The sequence below is a fragment of the Myotis nattereri genome (genome assembly GCF_964212035.1).
Source record: "Myotis nattereri genome assembly, chromosome: 6".
NCBI lineage: Eukaryota > Metazoa > Chordata > Mammalia > Chiroptera > Vespertilionidae > Myotis > Myotis nattereri.
Genome location: NC_138081.1, coordinates 9,133,029 through 9,159,367, shown reverse-complemented (window position 1 = coordinate 9,159,367; position 26,339 = coordinate 9,133,029). Strand labels below are relative to the sequence as shown.

The window sequence follows — 26,339 nt, the reverse complement described above, 5'->3', positions numbered from 1 at the left end:
AAGTTAAACGTGCAATCGTAGCCCAAGGAACTCCATACCAGAGTGGAAATGAACTACCCGCAGCTGTGCACCAGCATGCCTGAATCTGTAATTGTGTGTGTGTGTGTGGGGGGGGGGGGGTAAAGAGGAAGTTGTAGAAGACTTTATGTAATAGACACTTTCTTCTCTTCAACATCCAAAAAGGTGAGACCACACAATACTGCTTACATGGTGATATAAACACGTGGCAGGACTGTCAAGAGAGAAGGGCTCGACCAGCATCACACTGAGGAGAGCCCCCAGGGGAGGAGGAGGCGGGAGGGCGTTTTATCTGCTCAGTATTACTAAATGGAGCCAGGAGCCCTCCAGCCATCCCGGGAAAGCCTGTGTCCTGTGCCCTGGGCCAGGTCAGACTGCTCCTGCCTGAGGACGCCAAGGACGGGGCAGGGCAGCTTCCAGCAGCGGCCGGGGATTGGCTCTGCAGTCTTTTGTTCCGACGAGGCTTGCTGGCTCTTTCCCTGGCCCCACCTTCTCATCGCAGGCCTTCACCCCACGGGGGATCTGAGCAATTCCTTTGAAGTCGCTTCAGAGTCTTCTGAGCCTTCATCCCCATGACTGACATGTGCCTGAGTCACCGAGGTCAGCCCACAGCCCACAGCAAACGGGCCCTTTCATCCTTCTTTCTCCTCCCCTCCGGGACCCAGGGTCCTTGCTCTGCTGCCCACACTCTGTTTCACTGGGACACAATGACTCAGAGGAGAGCAGGTCACAGGCATGTCCCCCGATCATGGCCTTGAGAGGCAAAGGCAGGAGATGCCAAGGGATCTCCGGGCACCAGCCAGCGGCAGGGAAGGACGGGACCGGGTGCAGGGGTGCTGTGGTTAGGAAGCCTCAGGACGAAGGGGTGGGGCTTGGGCTGGAGAAGGGGGTGGGCCCCTGGCGCTGGGCTCAGCCCCCCAGCCCCTGGCCAGCGGCGAGGAGGAGGGGCCAGGAGGGCTGTGTTACTCCGAACTAAGAGCTACCTTGTTCCCCTCAGAGCCCATGCCAGGACCAGAGGCGCTGTGGTGCGGAGGCAGGCGCTGAGGGGATGGGGAGGCAGGGGTGGGGGGGTTGGGGTGGAGGGGGGACGGGGGCAGCTCTCCCGCCCCACCCACCCCCTCAGGGGGGGGCCCCCCAGTGGAAAGCACCTTGCGGTTCATAGCTCACTTCGGGAGTGAGTGCAGCTGTTAAGGAAGAGGGGAGCCGCGCTGTATAACGGAGCGTAGAGGAGCCGTTCAACACGCAGGCCTGGAGCGCAGCCGGGGCCGCGGCACTGAGTGTGGGCGCGGAGCGGAGCCGCTGGGCGCTCGCAGCCAGTGGAAAACTGCTTGGTAGAGCCTGCTGTGCTGGGCACACACCTGCCCCACGGCCTGGCAATCCTGCTCCTGGGGACACCCCTGTCCACCAAATGACCCGGACCGGAACGTTCCCAGCAGTGCTCTCCAGCAGAGCCCCAGCCGGATCGGGCCCACAGCTCCCGTGAGCTTACGCAGTGCGCGGCCACTCGGCAAGCACAGGACACACTGCAGCGACATGCAAAACGGGAGGGGGTTCAGAGACGTAATGCTGAACGGGACCCTGCCTGGTCCCCCTGCCTGAGGGGCCAGAACAGGGGACCCCGCTCAGCGCCTACAGGAGTCTCGGCAGCCGTCCCCTGGGAGGGGGTGGTGATGGGAAGAGCCAGGAGCTCCCCCTCTGGGTCCTGGAAATGCTCTGTATTGGGAGCGGGTAGTGGGTTCCTGGATGGAGACACATGTAAAACTCCATGGAGATTAAACTTAAGGCTTGTGCACCTTAATCACTATATGTAAGGTTGTGTCTAAAGCAACAATAATATTCCAGGCCTAAAGTCCACTGCTCCTGCCCAGGCCCTGACTACTGGCTGCTGGTCTCCCCCTTAGAAGTGTTGTGCTGTACAGGTGCTGGGGGCTGTGCAGGTGCTGGGGGCTGTGCAGGTGCTGGGATCTGTGCAGGTGCTGGGACTGTGCAGGTCCTGGGGGCTGTGCAGGTGCTGGGATCTGTGCAGGTCCTGGGGGCTGTGCAGGTGCTGGGGGCTGTGCAGGTGCTGGGGGCTGTGCAGGTGCTGGGATCTGTGCAGGTGCTGGGACTGTGCAGGTCCTGGGGGCTGTGCAGGTGCTGGGGGCTGTGCAGGTCCTGGGAGCTGTGCAGGTGCTGGGATCTGTGCAGGTGCTGGGGGCTGTGCAGGTGCTGGGACTGTGCAGGTCCTGGGGGCTGTGCAGGTGCTGGGATCTGTGCAGGTGCTGGGGGCTGTGCAGGTGCTGGGACTGTGCAGGTCCTGGGGGCTGTGCAGGTGCTGGGATCTGTGCAGGTCCTGGGGGCTGTGCAGGTGCTGGGACTGTGCAGGTGCTGGGGGCTGTGCAGCTGCCAGAGGCTGTACCTGAGGGCAAAGAGCCAGAGCTTCTCAAACTGGAGGAGAAAGGATATGGCCCTCTGGAGGCATTCTTGTCTGGGGACTTTTGAACAAGGGGCAGAATTTGGTGTAGGACCTATTTCCATGGAAATGCACCCCCAATAGCAAAGTTCTTGGGATGGAGATATATAGCTCCTGTTCAATTTCAACTGCTGTAGATTATCTATATTTTATTTTTTAAATATGTTTTTATTGAGTTGAGAGAGAGAGAGAGGAAAGGAGAGGGAAAGAGATAGAAACATCTATCGGCTGCCTCTCGCATGCCCCCTATTGGGGATCGAGCCCACAACCCGGGCATGTGTCCTGACCAGGAATCCAACAGGAGATCTCTTGGTGTGGGGTCAACACGCGGCACCGAGCACACTGGCCGAGCTATCTGTATTTTAGTAAAACCAAGTGGCGGAGGTTGGGAGGAACAAAGTAATAAAAGTAAAGGTTGGCTTAACCCAGTTCACCATACACAGCAAGTGAGGATGAGTCAAACTTAGACAGAGGCAGTGCTGGGCCTTGGGTTCCAGTCCTGCCAAGAACTTCTGCAGTGCCAGGCTGGTGTGGCTCAGTGGTTGAGCGTCGACCTATGAACCAGGAGTGTGGGATGTGCAGGAGGCAGCAAATTGATGATTCTCTCTCATCATTGATGTTTCTGTCTCTCCCTTCCTCTCTGAAATCAATAAAAAAATATTATACACACACACACACACACACACACACACACACTTACTTCTGCAGGGATGACAGAAAGCTGACAGCCTCTCAGAGCTGCTGGTTCTCAGCTACCCATTTTGAGAAACTAAAATGCATGCTCTAGACAAAGCAAGGGACTGTAAGGAATGTCGTTAATATGGTGGGAATAGTTATTCTGGGTGGTTAGGATCATCTTAGTTTCTCCTTTGCACTTCTTTTAAAAATTCCCCAAATTGGATAGCAAAGAACAAATTGAATCATCTTTCATGAACAGTTCAGATACAATCCTTCAAGGGTCTTTCTAGACTGTGAAGTTGGGGGAAGCCCTCCCCCAAGCCCCCTTGCACCCTGCCCCCTTGCCCAGCCGGAACCATCAGCTGCATCCCCAATCCTGCCTCTGTGTCCCCCAAAAGGGGCCAGGACAAAGCAGAGGGGAGAGGAAGGAACTCAGACCCCGCCTCAGAAGTGAGGGAGTTAGACGGACACCCGCCGCTCCTAGCCAGCGGGCCAGGGACGCACAGCGCTCTCTGAAATAACAACACAACCACCCTGCTGAGCTTTGGGGACAACTGGCTTTTTTTAAAAATGGAGGTATAATTGACATACAACATTTTATTAGCTTCAGGTGTGCAACACAATTATTTTGTATATGTTGCATAATGATTGCCACAGTAAGTCTGGTTAGCATTCATCACCTTCTATAGTTACAGATTTTTTCCTGTGATGAGAAGATTTACTACTCTCTGAACTACTTTCAAGTGTGCAATGCTTTATACAGTATCATTAACTGTATTATTACTATAATAGTATATAGTATTATTATAGTACATTAACTATAGAAAATTAGCTTTTTCTACTCTGTGTGCCTGGGAGTCCCAGCCCTCTTAAGAATATTAAAATTGTAGAGAATACCAGCACACACATATATACTAGTAACATATTAGCATACTTTATATATATTTCTTTCCTTTCCACCCCTCGTGCCCACTGCCACCCTTGAAGGGGGAGAGCAAGCAGAAGGGCACCGAGCTCACCTCCAGCTCCGGCCAGCGGACACACACCTCTCCGGCCCCACGTCCCACCAGACACTGAGGCAGAAACTTCTGCCCCGGTTTTGGGGAAACCATTTCCGTCCCCCAAAGACCCCCTTCCCTTGTCCCAGCTCTGGTAAAGGCCAGACGGGGGCAGCAGGCAGGACCAGATGTTGACACTCAGTGCCCGAGGGAGGGGGGCCTGCAGACCGGGGTGGATGGGCCCGCCTTCCAGCTCCCTCCTGGTGGGCAGTTCCCCACTCACGCCTCTCCTCTCACAGTTGAAGCTCAGGGCTAACCAGGTCGGGAGAATCCATGTGAAAGGCACATTCACACTCGTGTAAAGGGAAACGGACACATTCTTGGAAGTGGCCAAACTTGCTAGGAAAATGAGAGCTCCTGTTCCTGGTCAGAGTGCCTCCCATGTGCTCCAATATCATATGTGAGTCTCGGGTACATAAACGTTAATCGCAGCATTGGTAAAATTCATCAATAAGGTCCCTTCTGCTCACCTCGAGGGCTGAGTCGTGGGCCTGCAGAGTAGAAAATGCCGGGTGCTGTCCAGCACCGCCTCTTCCGCGGCGACCGCAGGTCTGACCTGCCCCCAGTGAGGCCTACATCGTAGAGCTTGACGCGGTGTGAGGCCCTCCCGGGACCAGACCCCTCTGCGGGCACCCTCTCCATCCTAAATGTCCTTAGGTCTGCCCTTCCCCCTCTCTCCTTGGCCATCTTGTCACTGCCCTGGAGGGGGCTCCTGTGCCCCCCACATCTCTCAGATGCCCTGTAGGCCAACTCATCACAACCAAAACTCTTCCTGGCCCGGCCCCAGGTGGCTCAGCGGCTGAGTGTCGACCAATGAACGAGGAGGTCACCTGTTGGATTGCCGGTCCGGGCACTTGCCGGGTCTCTCAGGCTCGATGCTGATCACGGATTCTCTCTCATCGTTGCGGTTTCTATCTCTCCCTCTCCCTTCCTCTCTGAAATCAATAAAAATGTATTAAAGAAAAAAAAGAAAGCCAAAACTCTCCCTCCTCCTGCAACCCACTGCTGCTCCCTCCAGCCGCCCTGAGGCCCTGTCTTAATAATATTCCATCTTTTTGACTCTGATTTCTAATTAGTTGCCAAGGTCCAGTCAAGTCTCTTTCCTGCTCCAATTCTTCAGTGGATGCTGCCGCCTAAGCCCGAGTCATTAATGCCCCAGCCTGGCCTTAGGGTCCCATTAAGTCAGCCTCCGAGAGACGCAGAGAGGTCGAAGACCATGTTGCGGTCACCCGGCCAGAATGACAGGGCTCGTGCTCCCGGCACGCCTGGCCACCTCCTCTCCTGACGAAGGAGGTGGTCATTAGCTGGAATGCGCGATCGCGTCCGAGCCCTGCCTTTGTTTCAGCACCTCCTGGATGGACACCGCCTTTATCCTGCCGCTGAAATCCCACCCACCTGGTCATTGTCCCTTTACTTGGTTCTCAAATGGTTTTATAGGACGAGCTTGTAATTTTGCTCTAAATTGCCTTTGAAATTCAAAATATTAATTTATAAACAGGGATTTTTAACCCCAGTTTTTTTTTCAAGGCTTCATTCTTTTTTTTATTTTATTGATTTTTTACAGAGAGGAAGGGAGAGGGATAGAGAGTTAGAAACATTGATGAGAGAAACATCGATCAGCTGCCTCCTGCACACCCGCTACTGGGGATGTGCCCGCAACCCAGATTCATGCCCCTGACCAGAATCGAACCTGGGACCCTTCAGTCCGCAGGCCAACGCTCTATCCACTGAGCCAAACCGGCTAGGGCAAGGCTTCATTCCTTTGAAATTTTTATTCCCTCAACCAAACATGGTACCTCTCTCCCACCGTCTGAGTTGTCTGCGATGTAGCGTCCTGGAGGGTAGCTTTGCACACCCAGCATGTATAAGGACTGTGAGCACAATCAACTTTTTTTTAAAATTGATTTTAAGGCAGAGGGGAGAGAGAGAGGGAGAGAGGGAGACTCCGGTTTGTTGTTTCACTGTGCTTCACTGGTTGATCCTCGTGTGTGCCCTGATCATGGATAGAACCTGCAACCTTGGGGACGACGCTCTAACCAGCTGAGCCACCCAGCCGGGGCCTGTACTTTGTTAATGTTACAACAAATTGAGAACATGCACACTTTAGTGACTTCAATGTCAAGAATTCCAAAGGTCCTGTGGAGGTGCTCAGGAGGCCGGTGTCCTCCAGCCGTCCCCGAGACACGCACAGGAGCCAGGCAGGCCCCGAGCAGGGGTGGGGAGAAGCCCCCAGGCCCAGCCCCTGGCAGCCTGTCTCTGGGAACTCCCGGCTCTATTCTCCGGGATGTGCCTTCCCAGAAATGTTGGAGCCACAGCTGCTGAGGGGGAGAAAGGTACACAACAGGCCAGCACGGCCTTGGCACGAGTGCAGCCGCAGAAAAGCCTTGGCCAGGTCCTTCCCAGGGTTCCGCCACCATTTCTTGGCTGGCTGACCGTGGATGAGTCTTTTAATCATGGTAGGTTTCCTCATCTGCAAAAGGAAGACCCAATTGGCTCGAGGATCCCTAATGGACAAAGGAGGTGTGAGTCGAATTCCATAGCTTGGTGAACAGGGGCTGATGTCCACAGGGCCCTTCTCCCACTGTCTGAGCACATGCTCCAAAGGCACACAGCCACAGGGCCCTGAGGCCTGGGAGCCACACTGGCTCCCAGAGCCCCCAGAGGTGCCCATCTTCACAGCGTCCCAGGGCTCCCTCTCCAGCTGGGAGCCTGCAGCAGCTGGACAAACCCAGTCTTTTTATTTTTAAATGATTTTTAGAGAGGAAGGGAAGGATATAGGGAGAGAAACATCAATGAGAGAGAACCATCAATGGGCTGCCTCTTGCATGCCCCCTACTGGGGATTGGGCCCACATTCCCATGTCCTGCCCAGGAATCCAATAGGTGACCTCCTGGTGCATGGGTCAAGGCTCAACCACTGAGCCACACCAGCCGGGCTAGACAACTCCATTCTTAACGGCACTGGCCTGAGGAGGGCAGGCGGGAGGAGTTAAGGAGAGCGGTGCAGCCACCCACAGATGACACCAACCGACACAGCAACTGCTGCCCATTAGAACATTTATTTCTCAGAGAGAAAATAATTCCAGACAGTCATATTATAGTAGGTAAAATTAACTTTTGTACTCTTTACAAGCATAGATTTTCTGTTTATTACCTCTCTTATACCATCTGTTATAAACAATTCTAGAAAGCAAATAAAGTCACTTTCTACAATAAATAGAGCATCGTGTGCTTCACAGCAGACGCGACTGGGGCACGCAGGCCCCACGCCACAGCAGGATCTGAGCCGTTTCCCATTCCAAAAGCGCAGTTTTCAAAATGAGACTCAGAGAAAGATTCAGAGAGAGAGAGAGAGAGTGTCGGAGGGAAGAGATACACACAGAAAGAGGAGAAATAGAGAAAGCCCCGAGATCTTACAACACAGGTTGAGACGAAGGTCACAGAGTCACAGCCGACTGACTACCTGGGGAGAGGGGTGCACTGGCTCCTTAAGTACCACACTGTGTGCACGTAAAATACTCAGCCACACAATGGAGGACTAGTCATGGAAACTAGAGGCCTGAATAATTTAGAGCAGTATTTTACAATTATATACACCGTGTCCTTTCCTAGCCATAGGCTGCATTGTATTTTGAGTATTGTACAAAAGCCAAACCCCATCCTTGGTGTTATAGTTTTGTTGCTTCCCTTTAAAACTCTGGCTCGTGTCCCAAATGTATAAGAAGTTGTGGTGGTTGGTTGATTGTATTTTTAAAAACTCGTGTGTGTAAAAATGGCAGTAATCTCCCCAGTGACTTCGTTTTTTCCAAAACTCCCCTATGAAAAATTTAAAACAATTAAAAAGAACGTCAGGTTAAAAACCAACATGGCAATCAGTGGCCTGCACCCTGGCCCGAGACTTTGGTGCCTAAGAGGTGAGAGGACACACCCAGAGAACATCGAAGCCTCTGAAAGTCGTGGGTTGTCAGTCAGCTTCCCGTTTCACAGCTTTTTTCCTTCCGTTTTTAAGAAGGTGATTGGGGGGAGGGGGGGGTGATTGAGGAGGAAGAGGGAGGGCAGGGGGTCTGAAACAAAAGTGCAGGCTTCCCTGGAGTTGGGAAGCGGGGCGGCCAGGCTGGGCAGGCGGAGCCCGGGCCGGAAGACACTGCACTGCAGGCACCGCGCTGTCCACGGGGTGGACGGGGCGAGAGGCCGCTGTTGCAGAAAACAAAAAGCCCCGAGGAGCGAAGAGGAAGAAGGAAGGGCAGACGGGCACCACCTCAACAAGCCTCAACCTCCAAGTGGGCAGGTGGACACTCACACGTCCAGCCCGTCTGCTGACAGGAGCCGCCCAGCCTCAGCCTGCCTCCTGGCCAGACAGGACGAGGGCGGGAGGCCCCCGTCGATCTAAGGGGGAAGAGCTCACAGCTGGGTGTCTGCAGATGTAAGGGTCAGCGGGAGGGGGAGCCGCAGGGGGCGGGGGGCATGTGCTGGTGGAGGGGTCACCCGAGGGGCAGGCTGGCCTCTGTTCTGGGCCCCGAGGAGCCAGGCGGAGGCACCCACCTAGCATAGCAGCTGGCCTCAAAGGGAAACACGAAGACGGATTTGGTAATGGTTTCTGTCAGTTTGGCACAAGAGAAAGGAAAGGAATAGGGGACAGACTGGGCGGAGGTGCAGATGGGACAGGGAAGAGGTGTGAGAATGGGTGGAGGATTGGGGGGGGGCGGGGTGAGCTCACTGACATTCCCCACGGGACCCGAGTGTATCCACAGCACCTCTGGGGTCAATGTCAGCGCCTCGCTCACCTGAGGTGTGGTTACCTGGGAGTGGGGCGGAGGGGCCACACACCCTAAAGAGCACGGGACCCACCTCCTGAGGCTAGGTCCCTCTCCTCGCTGGGCCTCCCAGCTGCTTCTACTTCTAACTGGTTCTTCAGTGGACCAGCTCTGAGGGAGCTCAGGTGGGAGTTTTTGGCACACAGTAGGCCCAACAGGGGGACCATGCAGTTTGTCAAAACTGGGGCCTCAGCCCAGGCAGCCCCTGGCCTGCTATGAAGGGGACAGAGGCAGGGCAGGCAGACCCAGGCCGGCGCCGCCCTTACAGGTAGCTGGAGGGGACGAAGGAGTGGGGCCCTCGGACGCGGCTCAGGTGGATCATGGCTCGGTCATAGGCCACCTGCACCGACTTGCGGATGCTAGTCTTGCGACCTTCCAGCATCTTGAGCTTGTCCACGGTGTCTTCCACGCCCAGGGGCAGGACTTTATCTCGTGGAAGCCACTGCCTAAAACACAAGCACAGTGAGATGCCTGGGCCTTGGTGAGTCGGTCCCACGAGGGTGCCCTCAGCACCTGCTTGCCCAGGACCAGCGCATAGTGGGGAAGGGACAGGCAGGAGGAGGCAGACTGGGACACCTCAGAAAGGAGGCCACCAGGGGACCTGTTTTTGCTGTCAGCCCCCTCTCTGCTCCCTCTGCTTAGGACAGCCGTGGGCAAACTACGGCCCGCGGGCCAGATCCGGCGCGTTTGAAATGAATAAAACTAAAAAAAAAAAAAAAAAAAAAAAAAAAAGACCGTACCCTTTTATGTAATGATGTTTACTTTGAATTTATATTAGTTCACACAAACACTCCATCCATGCTTTTGTTCCGGCCCTCCGGTCCAGTTTAAGAACCCATTGTGGCCCTCGAGTCAAAAAGTTTGCCCACCCCTGGCTTAGGAGGTAGTCGGGGCAGGAGCTGGGACAGGCCCATGTGCTACCTCTGGGACTGGCTGAGCCATTGGAGGGCTCCGGGCTCTCCCTGCTGCAGAATCAGGGAGCTCTGCTAGGAAATGGGGCTGCTGCCGGGCATTAATAAACTGAACCCTGGGGGGCCTGAACCTGGTACTTCACCAGGTGAATCTAACCTGTGGCTAAGAGCCCATCCTTCAGGTCAGATCTGAGTTTGTATCTTAGTTTTGACTGTGGAGCCCTGGCTTTCCTCATCTACAAAATGGGCGGCGGGGGGTGAGAAACCCAATGAATATATAAATGAGGATAAATGCAAAGTAATTCACATTAAGGACACTGAGTAAACACAATAAATGGCAGCTATTTTCATCATTATTATCGTTTTTACTAGCTCCTCCTACCTCCTCATTCTAAGGAAGCAAAGGTGAAGCTCCTGCTGGTGTTGAGAGCAGCCTGAAGTGCTCACCAGCAATGAGCAAGCACGCCTTGCAGTGGGCCCTGCGGCCCAGCCCCTGGCCCAGGACTGAGACAGAATTCCTGCAGCCACTGGGTGTGAGGCAGCTGACAGGCTCTCAGCTGGGTTCTCTCCAGGAATCACCTACCATGAGGGAGCTGCCTGGCCCAAGGTCCCTCCCTCCCCAGGGGCAGCCAGCATTCAATGACTAGCTGGCCTCGGGTACAAAGGCACAGCCTCAATTTCTGACATGGCTAACGAGCCGTCCAGCTCTAGAGCTCCCCCTAAGATCAGCTGAAGCCTCTATGGCAAGAGCACCACAGTTCAACATTTTCTTCTCCCAATGCTGCATCCCCCAACCCCACAGCTTCCCCCCAATGCTGCGTCCCTCACGTCCCTCATCCCCACAGCTTCCCCCAATGCTGCGTCCCTCATCCCCACAGCTCCCCCCAATGCTGCGTCTCTCACGTCCCTCATCCCCACAGCTTCCCCCCAATGCTGCGTCCCTCACGTCCCTCATCCCCACAGCTTCCCCCCAATGCTGCGTCCCTCATCCCCACAGCTCCCCCCAATGCTGCGTCCCTCATCCCCACAGCTCCCCCCAATGCTGCATCCCTCATCCCCACAGCTCCCCCCAATGCTGCATCCCTCATCCCCACAGCTCCCCCCAATGCTGCATCCCTCATCCCCACAGCTCCCCCCAATGCTGCGTCCCTCATCCCCACAGCTCCCCCCAATGCTGTGTCCCTCATCCCCACAGCTCCCCCAATGCTGTGTCCCTCATCCCCACAGCTCCCCCCAATGCTGCGTCCCTCATCCCCACAGCTCCCCCGAATGCTGCGTCCCTCATCCCCACAGCTCCCCCCAGTGCTGTGTCCCTTGGTCCCACAGCTCTCCCCAGTAAGCCTCCTGAATCAAATTGCCATGCCAGAGTTTTCCCGGGGAGTCCGGTCACAGTTACTATTCACACTACTAATCAGTGTTGTTAGGAGCACTAAGTGCTACTAACGTGGCAGGTGCAGGCCAGCTGCCGGCAGGTAGCGCCTCACCTGCACTTCTGTGCATCTCTCAGCAACACAGACTCTGCACAGCCCTCAGCCTGCACTCTGCACCTTCCCAGCAGCAGCACCCACTCACCAGGTGCGCTTGTTGTCAAAAAAGAGGACAAGGAAGAGCTTCTCTCCAGCCTCGGCCTGTTTCTGCTCTCCCAGCTTCAGCACATCCAGTGGGGGGACAGGGATGGGGACGCCATTGTGCAGGAGGCCCTCCCGGGGCATCTTGGGATCGATGATCTGGAGGCAGAAAAGGAGATGGCACTCAGCGGGAGGTGGACGGGGTGAGCAGGGCAGCCCGCCCAGGACTAACCACCAAACCACCCCACAACCAAGCGACAGAGGTAAACTTCTCCCACGACCCTCAGTACCCCAAAATGAAGACTATTTCCCCAGCTCGCTGTCCTAATCCTCTGGCCCTGCCCCTAGTCCTTCAGAAGAGGGAGAAGCTTGCTCCCTGAACTGTCAGGGCCCAGAGCTGAAACAGAAGTGATGGGAGCCCAGCCTCGGGGAGGCTAGTGAGTGGGTGTCTCTGATATCCAGCGCAGACAGGCAGACTCCTTCCTCCCAGGGTCCCTGAGAGGAGGGGAGTGGAGGCATTTTTCCTTTAGAACCTTGCAGATGCTCAGGGCCTTCCCAGACACCCGGCTACGAAGAGGTTCTGCCTCAGCAGGGACCCATCCTTTGGTTCTAGCCTAACAGCCTCTGGTTACCCACTGCCTTCTTGTCTGACTATAACTCTCCCTGGTGTGTGGACCAGGAACGTTTGTGACACCTTCACGTAAGATAAGAGAGAAGCTGGGAGACTGAGCTTGGGTTGCTGGAGAGGGGACAATGGTGTGGCTGAACCCAGGGCCACTGGACTAATGCATCCTCAAGGCTGCATGTGGCACAGGACAGGGGCTCAGCGAAATGCCCGGTAACCAACCACCACAGTTCTCCGGCGCCATGGAGCACCGACAGAGCCACCAAAGCTCCTCCTTAGTCACACGTGGCCGCTCATTTCATCCTCTTGCTGATGCTGAGAAGTCGCGGACAGGTATTAGCTGAGAGGAAGCCAAGCACAGAAGGAGTTGTGGCTGCTTGAGGCCACGGCTGGGCCTAAACCCAAGCACCTGAACCCGCTGGGGCCTCTGCTGCCCACTGCCCGCACACAGCCCCTCCTCCAGGCAACCGGCTGACCACTGCGTGTGCGAAGGCCAGAAGGACTTGGAAACCTACTCAGGGAGCAGCTTTCTCCAGAGATGGAGCCATCTTAGCTGCTAGCCCTGTCCCAGGGCCTCTTCCACAACAAACCGCCCTTTTCGTTACCTTCGGGTGTCGGCCAGCCTCTCTACATCCCTCCGAGACAAGCAGCTGAAAGCAGGAGCTCTGGTTAAGAGTTTACTCCCAGGAAGAACCACACCTACCCTGTCCCTGCTGCGTGATTTGGTCAAAACTCCACCTGCCAGCCTGTCTGTCCCTCCTGGAACGGAAGCTCAAGGGCCTAATGGAAGCCAACATGCAAGCCTCCTGAGCTTCCTCCACGACTGATGTTCCCCTGACGCAGCCACGTGGCTCATGGGCGGTGGGTGGACAGTGAGGAGTGTCCCTCCCGGCTGGAGCAAGGTAGGGAAGCTGCCACCAAGGAGAGCTCTGCTCCCTTCTTAAAGCAGACAGAGGTGAATGGGCCCAAAGGAATACATGCCGGTCCATTCACTCAAATGTTACGCAGATGTCAAATGACACGGAAATAAAGTTTGTGATAAACGTTAACATAATAAATGTGTGCATTCACTATTACAGCTGTAATATGTAAACAACAAACAGAAGGAACAACACAAAATGCTTACAGTTGGCTTGTTAGAATGGTGGGGATTTATGTGGCTTTTCTCTATTTTTCCAAAACTACTATAATTAGATACATTACTTTATAGAAAAGCAAAACCCATTAAAAAATCCTTAATTTAAAAACTGTATACCCACTATGGATGCAAGTACAGCTGACCCTTGAACACAGCTGTTAGAGGCGCTGACCTCGTGTGCAGTTGAAAACCTGAGTATAGCTTTTGATTCCCCCAAAACTTAACTACATTTGTCTGTTGGTATCCATGGGGGTTGATTCCAGGACCCCTGTGGTTACCGAAATCCGAGGCTGGTCAAGTCCCTTATACAGTCAGCCCTCTGCATCTGCAGATGGGAACCCTGGGTCTACAGAGGGCCAGCTGTGTGTTTATTGAAAAAAAATACAAGAGTGAGTGGACCCACACAGTTCAAACCCATGTTATTCGAAGGTCAACTGTACACATTTAAGTAAGCACAGGAGAGTATAAACCAAAATAACACAGGTTGAGTTCAGGTGATTGGATTCAAGCGATGGTTGAATTTCTTTAATCACAAAAGAAAATGTATCATTAAGAAGGTAATTAGGAAAAAAAGATTAGTTTTAGTGGCTTTTTTTGCAGTGACATTAAAAAACACAAAACCTGCACAGCCTTGATCACTTCCCCAGGGACTAAGCTGGGAGGCTCAGGAGCAGCAGGGCACAGCATTGGGAGGCCAGCCCTGGGCCCAGCCTCCTCAGAGGCCAGAAGACAGCATGGATTCCAACGCCTGCCACTGCTAAGGCAGTGAGGCTGGCCACCTGGGGTCCAGGAGGGCTCCCGCAAGGTGTATAGCCTGGGAGCTGTGGTTTCCTTGCCTGTCCAGTAAGGATCTTACCCCCCTTTAAGAGGCTGCTGGAAAGAGCCACACATACGAGTGAGCTCTGTGTGCACACACGAGGTTGGTGGTGGTTCTCAAACTTGGCTACCGATCATCTGGGAAGCTTTTAAGAAATAGTCCTGTCAGTCTGGCCTCAGAGAGTCTACTGTGGTAGTTCTGAGATGGACCATCAGTATCTGCATTGTTTAAAAAATTCCCCTGGACGATTCTGACAAGCCCCAATGGTTAGAAGCAGCATCTTCCAGGGCCAGATGGACATGACCTCCCCAATACATAAAGAGCTCTAAGAATAGCAATCAACATCATAAAAAATAGAATTTTTAGCTACTGCTGGTGGGAGTATAAACTGGAACTTTCTAAAGGGCAACCTGGCAACTTGTATCAGAATTTGTATCGACTTTGCCTCAAGAAGGCACCCCTAAGAATTCCCCGTAAAGAATAATCAGGGATGTGCACAAAGGCAAAACTACAGTATTTCTTGCTGGCTATTTATCAGAGTGAACAATCCAAAACAACTTAAATGAGCAATGAGGGAATGGTTAAAATAAGGTAAGTACATGTGCAGGACTGAAGACAATGCAGTCATTAATGCGATATTGATGGAGAGTGTTTGAAGGCATGAGACATGCAAGTGCATGGTGGGCTGTTAAGTGAAAGGGAGGTTAAATAGACCATGGTCTTACATATGCACATACCTATGCGTTGAACAACAAAAAAAGACTAAGTGGATATACACCAAGGTCATCTCTGAACAGACGGGACTATAGGTGATTTTGAACTCAGTGGCTCAGAACACAGGCATCACACATTTTAAGCTCTACCTCAAATTGCAACCCTGCCACTTAATAGCTAGATGACATGAGTAACAAATGGATCCTCAGTTTTTCCCCCTAAAAATGAAAATAACCATCCCTTCCTCAGTATTTCAAGAATTAGCATGACAAATGTTTAATAAAACATCTAAGTATGATTAGCAGCTTTTAAGATTCTCTACAATGAGCACATATTAGTTTTATGCATTAGCAAATAAATTCCTAAGAGCTCTAGTCTGTTTTCCCAAGCTGGGAGCCTTGCTGGTTTGACCTACCCAAAGCTGGAAGGCGCCCTGACTCCCACCACACTCGGATGGCTTGATCCAATCAGATAAGCCCTGGGGCAAGGCAGGGGCCAGAATCGCCCAGGGGAGGGAGGAGGGTGGCATCTGGGGCAGACTCACCAAGGCGGGGTAGGAGGGATAGCCTCGGCACTTGGCCCACACCAGCTCCAGGGGTTCCAGGTCTCCACGGTCTTCAAAGGGCATCAGGAGGCTTCTGCCTGGGGGTGGGGGAGGGGAGGAGACAGTGCCCAAAGGGGACTTGGAATTTTGCCCAGGAGGCCTGCCTGTGGTCTCCATTTGACTGGGGCAGCCTAGGAATGAGTCAGAAACAGCCCCTCCACCCTTCCCCTTCCCTGCCCCTTCCTCGGAAGCTCTTTGACCAGATTAGGGGTTGGCAAAGTTGGTCGATAAAGGGCCAAGAGTAAATACTTTAGGTTTGTGGACCGCATGGTCTCTGCTGTAACTATTCAACTCTGTTTTGCAGCAAGAAAGCAGCCATAGAGAATCTGTAAATAGATGAGTGTGGCTGTAGCCCAATAAAACTTTATTTTTGGAACTGACATTTGAATTTCTTGTAATTTTCACATATTACAAAATATCATTTTTTTGGTGTGTTTTTTCAATCACCTGAAAACATAAAAATCATTCTTAGCTCATGGGCCCTACAAAAACAGGCAACAGGTTATAAACTTTGCTGATCTCTGGACAGCGCTCCTTGGAAAAATGTAACTGCTTCATTACCAGGGCCCCGGGGAGAAGAACCATCACGCAGCTTGGGCAGAGCCACAGACTGCTCCCTGGACCTCCAAGTGGAGTCCTCGTGATGGAGGCTTCATGGAAAAGGACGCCCGGGACAGGCTTCCCAGTAAAACCACTTGCTAAGTGAGTGCTTTTCTGACACGGCCGCACCTGGCCACAGGTCACCTGGCCACAGGTCACCTGACCACAGCACTCAGCAGGGCCGACCAGGTCTGCAGGGCCTTCCCCCGCCTCTTTTATCAAACCTCACACTGGGTGTCCCCCTGGGGCAGGCACGTCTCTTCAGTTTCCTCTGTTCTGCACCCAGTGCACTAGCACCCATGGGTGGGTGCTTTGCAAAAGCATCTGAACACACAGAGGAGCTTCCATCCCCTCTGCATAACTATAATCAGGGAAACCAAGGGAAAAGGCCCAAATCTCAGAGTGGAAATTATGTTTCTAAGGAAACATTACCACCCCCACTTATGATTTTAAAATGTACTACTAATAATGAGGTATTGTTTCTACCTATTGAGTCAATAAAACAGCAACAACAACAACAAAATAACACCCAATTCCGCAGAGGCAGGCTGAGGGAACTGCAGACCAGCCAAACCTTCCAGAATGTAATTGGTGTAAGTCTCAAGAGCCATCAAAAAATGTATGAACCATCTGCTCCAGTAAATTCCTTCCCTGGAAACTTAGTCGAAGAAGATAACTTTAAAACCAAATAAAAAGATTTTGAACAAAAGTATCGGTTTACTATATATAAAGTTGGAAATAATCAAGTGTCTAACAATTGAAGGGCTAAATTTTTTTTAATCTTTTTTTTTTATTCTCATGCAAGGACATTTTTCTATTGATTTTTAGAGAGAGTAGAAGAAAGTGGGAGAGAGAGGGGGAGAGAGGAAGAGGAAGAGGGAGAGGGAGAGGGAGAGGGAGAGGGAGAGAGAGAGAGAGAGAGAGAGAGAGAGAGAGAGAGAAAGAGAGAAACATTGATGTGACAGAGACACATCAATTGGTTGCCTCCCGCACACACCTCAACCAAGGCTGGGAGTCTGCAACCAAGGTACATGTCCTTGACCGGAACTGAACCCAGGATTCCTTCAGTCCTCAGGCCGAAGTTCTATCCACTGAGCCAAACCAGCTAGGGCTGAAGGGTTAATTATAATGAACTGATTGAAAAATACATTGTTCTAATGATGAAGACACATAAAGATTATGGTGATATGAGGAAAACACTGAAAAAGGGAGAATACAGAAGAGCTTGTGTTTTAGGTTAGCGTTTTGTTAAAAACATGTCTGAAATGAGTAGAAGGCAACACAGAAATGAAGACAACTATGCTAAGGTGATGATACAGTGGGAGGTCAATTTCCTTCAGTTGCATTTTAAGAAGTATGTGGTTTTAAAAATAAGAATAAAATATCAAAATGTCACCAGCAGAAGCACAATCCTCTCCCAATTCTGTATCTAGACGTGAGCCTTGCCTCTGGGTGCTGACAGTCGGACAGGAATGAAACACGCAGGCTTGCATTCATCAACACATACAAGAAAAACAGGGAAGCCAAGGGAAGCTAACGCGGTTGGGAAAAGGAAAGAGAAGAAAAGCCCCGCAGCCTGATGAAAGCTTTACAGACAGGCATCCAGAGAGGGCACACCTGCCACAGGCGGGCGGACAGGTGCTCAGAGAATTGCCCGTTCTGCATCTGCTCGTCCTGAGCAGCACCCAGGCCTCTCCTTTGGCCCGCCCTGCCCTTTATCCTCTCTGTCTAAGGAGAAAAGACCCACGCGTTTGGACCAGCTGCAGTGTGTGTCATGAGGAGAAGGCTGGAAGCACTGGATCACGTGAAATGACAGGTCACATGTGTGACTCAGGGATACAGGCTATCACAGATGATTCCAGGGAGGGAAGACAGGCAGTATTTGCCGAGATGACAAATGCACACTTCCTTCAATACCGCCACTCCACTTCTATAGATACACCCCCCACGGATACAAAATGATCTATGCACAAGGTTGCTCACTGAAACACTGATTATAGCACATCAGTGAAGACAATCGAAATGTGCATCTGTAGAAAGCTGGTTAGGTAAATGATGCACTCCTCTATAATGGGACATTAGGCAGATGATAAAACCCACAGAAGGGTCTCTAAGGATATATTATTAACTGAAAACAAAAAAGCATGGTTTAGAGCAGGGGTAGGGAAACTTTTTTCTGCCAAGGGCAACTTGGATAGTTAAGACATCATTCACAGGCCATAAAAAATTATCAACTTACAAATGAGCCTGCTATATTTGGTCAAACATTTAATTAACTCACTCCTAATGCCTTGTCAGGCCCAGCTGAAATGATTTGCGGGCCTTACACGGCCTGCGGGCCCGGCAGTCCCCAGCCCTGGTTTAGGGGGGCACATGTAGAGTAGGCTTCTCTCGTCACTCTCCTACATGTACCCGGGCGTCCTGGCTTGTGTGTGCAAGGGTTACAGCTGGAAAGACAAAAGAAACTGCCAACAGTGGTTGTCCTAGGGAGGGGGGCACTGGTTTTTCATTTCACACCCTTTATACCTTTCTGATGATTTCTGTTACCACAGGCATATATTACCAATTCAAATGTAAGAGGAATTGGGGCGGAAATAAAAATGATTATGAATGACCTGGGAAGGAAGACCCTGCCCAGTGCCTGAGGGTTTCGAAGCGCTCACAGTCTAGCCAGACCACAGAGCTGGTTCTCTGGAAGGCCCGTCCCCAACCCCCCAAATCCACCTGTATATTGCTCCTCACCTGAGCCACTGTAGTCAGAGTCTCCGTTCACACTTTCCAGGAAGGGCACTCGAGACAAGGCTGGCTTCCCACGGCTGCGTTTGGGGGGCACCAGACCACTGCATACAGAGCAGGGAAGGAAGGGGGAAGAAACGAGCAATTTCGATGACTAGCATCCCCACTCCTACTCTCAAATGGCTGACAGGAGTGGAGCTGCGTAAATCCTTCAAGGAGAATGGTTTCTCACCTTCCCCTGAAAACTCACACTAAGCCATGATACATTTCAGAAAGTTCCCGTGAGGCTTTGAGGAACCATTTCATCCATGTGAAAGGACTGAACCTGGCAAGACATGCCCACTCGCCGCTTCCCTGTTTGGGGCCTTGGACTTCATCCAGAGCAAAGCTCATCCCAGGCAACTTGAGGAAGGCCCACCTCACATCTGCCCAGAATTCTTTGCTCTGTGGCTCATATTGCTTGTTCTTTAGAAATCAATTTACTTTTTAGAGGTATAAAAATCTGCCTCTTTCCCAAATTTTTTATAAAGGACATGTCCTACATCTTTAATTAGAAAAGACAATTTTAAATTGGGAAAAAATCCACTTCTCACTGTCACTTTATGTATGTGAATTTTTCTTAGACAAAGATGAATTTTTTTAACATGGCTACTGTAAGGAGATAAAAAAAATTAGACAAAGACTAAAGGTAATAAGCAAAAATGAGAACAGTAATACCAGAGTAATGGTATAACTTGAACCCACAGAGGCATCAGTATTTTTAAGTATCTCCCAATGCAATTCTAATGCACAACCATAGTTGGGAGTCTCTGGTAAAAATAATGTTGACTAGGGCTTTCTTTCCATCCAAACTTTAAAAAATATTACCACTGTATAATTTTTTCAACTAAAAAAATGCTTAAAAGACAGGCCAACCATTTGCAGAAGGACAGAAATGCTGAGAGACCTCTGGTGGGACAAGAGGCGGCCAGGGTTAGGCCTGGCTGCGAGCAGGTGCTCCTGGTTATCGAATCGTAACTGTCTCTATCATGTCTAATACAGGACACCTGCACAACCAGACCTCACTGAATCATAATCCTTCAGTGAGTAGTAGGTTGGGAGCTTTTTTCCTGCTAGTCAAAATGAAGGCTTGTTTGGAAAAACACAAAGAACACCCAATTCACATTTAGGCTTCAGTTCCCACTCACCCTACAAAAATCTGTCACTGAGCCCAGAGACTCTGAGGCCTTATAAAATGTAAGGTACTAGTAGTTTCATTAGGAAAGCCTCTCCCAGTTCACATCATGGATCTGAGAAGACATCTTCAAATACAACAGAAGAGGGCCCAACAACGTGGTTAAGAGATTAAACTGGGGAGCCAGACTTCCTGGGTTCAGAACCCAGCTCTGTACTCAATAGTTCTGTGACCTTGAGCAAGTTACTCAACCTCTTTGATGCTTGTGTCCCCATGTGTTGCTGTGAGGACTTAATGGATTAATACAGAGGAGGCACCCAGGAAGTGCACATACAGCACATACCGAACACTCAGTAAGTGGCAGTTCTATAATATTATATGAAGGACAGTAAATTTTAATCTCTCATTTTAAATATTATAAACTACTAATGTACTATTAAATGATGAGCGCTGAGAAGGATAAGCTCAAGAAAATGGATACGACACCAAAACTAGGTATTTTCCTGTTTCATAGGAAAAAGCACAAGTGTGCCCTCGTTGGGTAGCTTAGTTGCTTAGAGCTTCGTCTGATACACCAAGGTTGTAGGTTCGATCCCCAGTCAGGACACATACAAGAAGCAACCAATGAGTGCATAAATAAGCAGAACAAATCAAAGTTTCTCCCTCTCTCTCTCTCTCTCTCTCTCTCTCTCTCTGCCCCAGCCCTTTCCCTTCTCTCCCCCTGCTACCTCTCTCAAATCAATAAATAAATTTTAAAAAAGGAAAAGAAAAAAGCACAAGTGACTTGATCATCACCTGCATTTCAGCCTCTCTCTCACGTTACCCAGGCCTAAGCAGGCAACCCAACCTCTAATTACTCTGTCTCCTGGTTTAGCATTCAACTCTGCCCTTCAGAAGATAAGCTCCATGAGAGCAGACACCTTATCAGTCCCTAGTGTAGTTCCTGGCTCATAGTAGGTGCTCAGTTAATAACTGAAATACTGACCGATAGAGAGATAGATGGTGCAGCCCTAACCTGCTCAGAAAATCATTAGGACAGATAAACCAAGGGGCACATGGCGGGTGGGGTGGGATTAGTGACCAGAAGTTCTTTCTAATTCTGGGATTATATGATTATCGAGTTAATGATTGTCCTTTATGTACTTATCACCATAGCATAGAAAAAAAAATTTAAGAAAAACCCTGGCAGCCAGAGCCCCTGAATCTCGTGTTAAACCTTGAAATGCCACTGAGTTAAAGAGGAAATGCCTCCCAACGGCATATTTTCCATGTTGAGTAGGGCCCCAGAGAGACCAGCAGCACTGGACTGGAGGTCTGCTCAAGCAAGCACACTGCAGCCTGGCCAGCTTGCTTCTTGTCCAGAGCTGGGAAGAGTGCCCTTCACAGAAGGAAGAGCCCAACACACCTTCGACCTTTAGTCAAGGTGTCGGAAGGGACACTCTTACCCCACCCCCAGTGAACTGGGTTTCCAGGCGCTATGTCTTTGAAGGGAGTCAGGAACCCCACCCCAGGCCCAGACTAGAAGCATCTTATAAAAGCCTGAAATCATTGCCTCTTCTCTGATAACGGTGTTCTTTCCCATCTCCCCAACCCCCCCGCCCCTCCCCCACCCCCCGCCCCATATCTCTAGAGGGCAACACGGGAAGGAGTAAGAAAGGGCAGCTCTGAGGTTTGGTGGGGAGGGACACCTCAAAGGAGCCACTGAAAGCCGGGCCTGCAGCAGCGGGAACCAGTCCAGGCCCAAGGGGGAGGGGGCTTCCCATGGGCCCACCAGGAGCCCAGGAGCCAGGTGAGAACAAGCACCTAACAGAACGCACACCCAACCGGCCTTGGCGGTGCTTCAAGCACAGACACACAGCCTTCTGGTGCTCATTCCCAGGACCATCTCCCCTGCTCTGAACGCAGAATCCACTCAGCAGCCACATGGAGGGACCATGAGGTCAGCCTTTGTGGCACTGAGGGTCGCCCATTTCCAAGAGTCGCACACTCCTTGGCTCCTTGTACAGCTCTCAAGACAGAGCGGGGGTTCAAGGAACTCTTGCATGTGGAAAAACATTAAGGCTCTGGTATCAGAAATCCTCCCTTCAGGTAAAAGAATGGGAAAAGAAACTCACCCCCCAGCTCAACAAAGAGCAGGGACCTTTGGCTAATAAAAGGCAATTTCAAATCTCCTATCAGCTCATTCTTATCCCCACACCACACCTCTAAAGGGGCCATAGCTATGACGACCCAAAAGGCACAGGGTGAAACCATGTCTGTAATGAGCTGGTTTATCTGAGTGGGTCGGGGGACAGGTGGAGGATTGGCTCAAATATTAACTTCTCTGGGCAATAGAGATATGGCTGGCCTGCTTTCTAGAGCCAAATTCAGCTCCACAAACCCTTAAAGCAGTGGTTCTCAACCTTCTGGTCCTTTAAATACAGTTCCTCATGCTGTGACCCAACCATAAAATTATTTTCGTTGCTACTTCATAACTGTAATGTTGCTACTGTTATGAATCGTAATGTAAATATCTGACATGCAGGATGGTCTTAGGCGACCCCTGTGAAAGGGTCGTTCAACCGCCAAAAGGATTGCGACCCACAGGTTGAGAACCGCTGCCTTAAAGCATCAGCATCACCCCGCCCCTCCTAGTCAGATCAGGCCTGAGGGTCAAGGGTCATGCTGTTTCCTAGGAGCTCCCAGTTACAGACCAGAGGCCTCAGGAAATAGCAGGGCTGGGGAAGAAAACATCTGAGATAAGCAGAAAGGTTCAAGCTGTAGCCAGACGGAGAGTAAAGGGAGAGGTGGTGAAGCTTTGGGGACAAGTGTTCTTACCTGCAAGCTTCAAATGCCAGTCCGCCACTGAGACCCAAACTACATTCCGAGTCAGACCCGCTTTCCGTGTGTTTTCCGAAGCCGTTGGTTACACCTGCCAAGGACACACAGAGTGAGCCTGTGTGCGGCACCCCACCCACCCCGCCCCCGCCCCCGCCCCCACCCCCACCTTTCACTGCAGCATGGCCACCACAGGAGGGCTCAGCGAGGAGGGGTGGAGAATGGCTGTGCCCATCCCTGTGGAAAATGGTCTTGGGTGGTAGAATCTGATATAGATTTGGGGGAAATGTTGGCGGGGGCAATGAGCAGACACTGTGTTCTTTCCCTTCCTCTGGTTTTACTGTAAGGAAAACACAGCTCACTCATTATTGTCATCTGGCTACAAAGGGAAATACCAAGACTTCCCCACTCCGGCTGGCTTACAAGTCCCTGGATCTGCTTTCCATTTCAAGCCTTGATTATCAGGGAGTCTCCTCTGCCTCTTGGGGAGCCCACCCGCCTGGCCTCTTCAGATAAACACTCACACACCCTATCCATGACACAGCTGGCAACAGCTGCTTCATTCTTTAGGGATGGCGTCAGGGAGGTTGGGGCAGGATAAGGGCTATGTAACCGCGCCTAGAGATATCTAGCAGGGCCTGTCAGACTTGAGGATGGGGGCCTTTTCCGCAGAACGAAAGCAGACCAGCCCTTCCTGGGACAGGGAGGCAGCATTCCCTGGGTTCTAACTGGGCTCTTAGGTACAGGCCCCCTTTCCTCTTTAAGCCTTGGCCTCCCTTCTGGGAAGATATGTTCTCACTCACGGAGGATGCTATTAAGTATGAATGAGAGGAGGTCTGTTTACAGCAGGCAGCCCTTTGGAGGCGATGAAGACTACCTGCTCATCTCAGGGACGTGACTCTCATTGGCTGTGGAGGCTTCAACTCTCCTCTGTCTCCCCAACTTTTAACCACAATCCAGAGAGCTGCACGTCAGAGGGATAAGTCAATGCTCTATGCCACCTTGGCCAGTAAACTGTAAGGCACATCACACCTGTGAGAGCAGGTGTGCGCCAAGATAGCTGGACTCTGACCTACCTCTGCCTCTAACACTGTGACCTCAATTTAAGTCACTAAGCCAGCTGTGCCTTAGGTGCCTCATCTGTTTTCATGAGGGTCAAAGAAGGGTGTGCAGAAGCATTCCCGAGCATAGGGCAGCTGGACTAGAGGAGCAACAGGCTAGCGGTATCCCCAAGCAGTGGGCCCTCTGGGCTTGGGTGAGCCTGATGTCCACCTCCCCAGTAGCAGGACTTGTCATTTTTAACGCAGTGTTCTCAGTGCTGCTTGGCTGTGCCTGCCGTGGCTGAGAGGATGACAGCGATGACTGCTACCATCTCCTGCTACATGCCAAGTGCCTTATGCAGACTATTTCCCATCCTTAGAGCCCTGCAAAGCAGGTGTCACTAGCCCCAAATTAGAAATAAGGAAACAGCCTGTTCAATTTGCCCCAGCTAAGTACTTTGATGCAGAGCTGGTAAGAAGACGGAATTTGAACTCAGGTCTGCCTAACTGCAGGCCTCAAGCTCTTGACTATACCAACTTACTCCCCTAATACAGCGAAGCTTGGGCCAGATGGGAAGGGAAGGTATTGTATTACTGGTAACAAAGTGATAGGAAGGAAGAGAGAAAAGCAGAAAAAACATGTGCTGGCCATACAGCCCAAAGCCACCACATAAAAGGACATGAGAGAGACATGAGGAGCAACAACCAAGAGCAGCCTCTCCCCACGAAGCAAGCTGGCCTTCCATATCCCACTGAGACTCAACTACTCTGTCTGCCAATGTGGGCCTTGCCCATTCCTGCCCACCTCACCATCCAGCCTTGGCTCCTGGCTCTCCGAAAGCCCCTCTCCAAACTGTCCCTCTCAGAGACTGTCCTTGCTTCCACACACACCTGGGCCTGACCCCTTTGTCCCATCTACTCCTTTCCATTCTGCCCTTAGCCCTTAGGGACAACTCAGGCATCAACTCTTCATGAAACCTTCCGTACTCCTCCAGCTCATGGTCCCTGGACACCTCCAGCAGTGCTGTCACCTGACATACTGTCCAGCACTGCGGCACCTCTGCACCCCAGCGGGCCATCCAGCCTCCTCACTAGCCTGTGAACCCTTCTGGAGCTGGAACTAGCCTGACTAATTACCTGCCCCTCCCCGAGGCCAGCTGGTGCTGGACATGAGTAAGGATTATTTAGTGACTGAGCCCCTATTACCCACTTCTGAGACTCATCTCTACCACCCCTGGCTCACTCGCCTACAGCCACATTGGTTCCCCCGCTGTTCCTCAGGCGTGCAGGCACGTTCCCACCCAGGGCCTGTGCACCTGCTAGTCTATCTCTGTCTTTTTGGAACGTTCTTCTCCCAGATTCCCAAATAGCTTACACCTTCAACTCCTTCAGATCTTTAGTCAAATGTCACCTCCTCGGAAGGCCTCTCCTGGCCACTCTCTAATACCACCCAGCATCCCTTATGCCCCTTCCCTGTTAGTTTTTCCTCCATAACTTCTACTATGAGATACAACCCACTCACTTGCTTCTAATGTATCTTCCCTCCAAGGGAGGAACTTTTGCACCAGTACCTAGAAGAATGCCTGATATAAATCCCTGATGAATGAATGAACTCAAATGAAGACAGGACCTATTTTACCATGTGCAGCTTTGCATCCCCATCAGGGCCAAAGAGAGCCCCAGACACAAGGTAGCCCTCTCAAAATACTTGCTCAAAGCCTATTTCCCCAGGCCTCTACTCATCATGTGCCAGGCCCAACTGTGAACCGGGAGCCCTCAATGCTTCCACTGGCATCCACAGGAGCTATCAGGGAGGTGGCCGACGGGGGGAGGTGCTGGCTGGCAAGGCAAAGCAGAGGAGTAGGGAGAGCAGTCACAGGAAGGTCACCTGTTTCCTCCTCCTGCTGGGAGGACCTCTCCCCGTCACTGTCACTACAGCTCCTGCTCCTTGGCCGCTTCCGGGAGTGCTGCTCATCCTCGATGCTGCCGGGAGAGGCAGGAGAGCCGGCTGCGCCATGGTCCTCGCCGTTCTGCAGGGCGCCATCGGGGCTCCTCTGCAGCTTCGCCCCGTTCCTGGCCTTCTTAAAGAGGACCGAAGTGCGGCGGCCCACACCGCCGAGCGGGGCACCGTCAGGGTCCTCGGCGGCCATGAGGGACAGTCCGTTGATGTCACCGTCACTGAGCAGGTGTTGCAAGGGCTCGCTCCCTAGCTGCAGAGGCGATTTTCGCAAAAGCTCATCTTCTTCCCCCTTTCTGGGTTTTAGGAATCGGCTTGGAGGTTTGTTGTCACTGATGGGTTTTAGAGTGGGGGGATCTGGAGGGGATTCTTGCTCAGACAAGGAAGGTGCAGGCCCAGTGGGCTCCAGGGTTGGTGGGGGAGGCAGTTTGGAGTCATCTGTTAGAGAAAAGGAGAACCTGCTTGAACATTTTAGACAAAGTCTGCCCCTACGAGCCAGCTAATGACACTGATAACCAAGAACCCAAGAGCACTAGCTGCTCCAGGCTTGAGAAGCACCCCGGGTCTCAGTCTGAGGTGAAGAGAAGGTAGGGCTAAGTCTTCTTAACACGAGTAGTCC

At 51.8% G+C, this 26,339-nt stretch overlaps 1 protein-coding gene across 1 annotated transcript in view; it reads right to left on the bottom strand.

The window, feature by feature from the left end:
• Positions 1-7,246: 7,246 nt before the first annotated feature.
• Positions 7,247-26,339, bottom strand: part of BRPF3 (bromodomain and PHD finger containing 3) — a gene marked incomplete at its 5' end in the record, with an annotated part of 33,370 nt that continues 14,277 nt past the window's right edge. The window contains 6 exons of the mRNA XM_081093590.1: positions 7,247-9,465; positions 11,503-11,657; positions 15,337-15,434; positions 18,739-18,836; positions 22,724-22,817; positions 25,652-26,158. Of these exons, the coding sequence (XP_080949716.1) occupies positions 9,282-9,465; positions 11,503-11,657; positions 15,337-15,434; positions 18,739-18,836; positions 22,724-22,817; positions 25,652-26,158 (1,136 nt within the window). The 3' untranslated portion in view covers positions 7,247-9,281. The remainder of the gene's footprint in view (positions 9,466-11,502; positions 11,658-15,336; positions 15,435-18,738; positions 18,837-22,723; positions 22,818-25,651; positions 26,159-26,339) is intronic.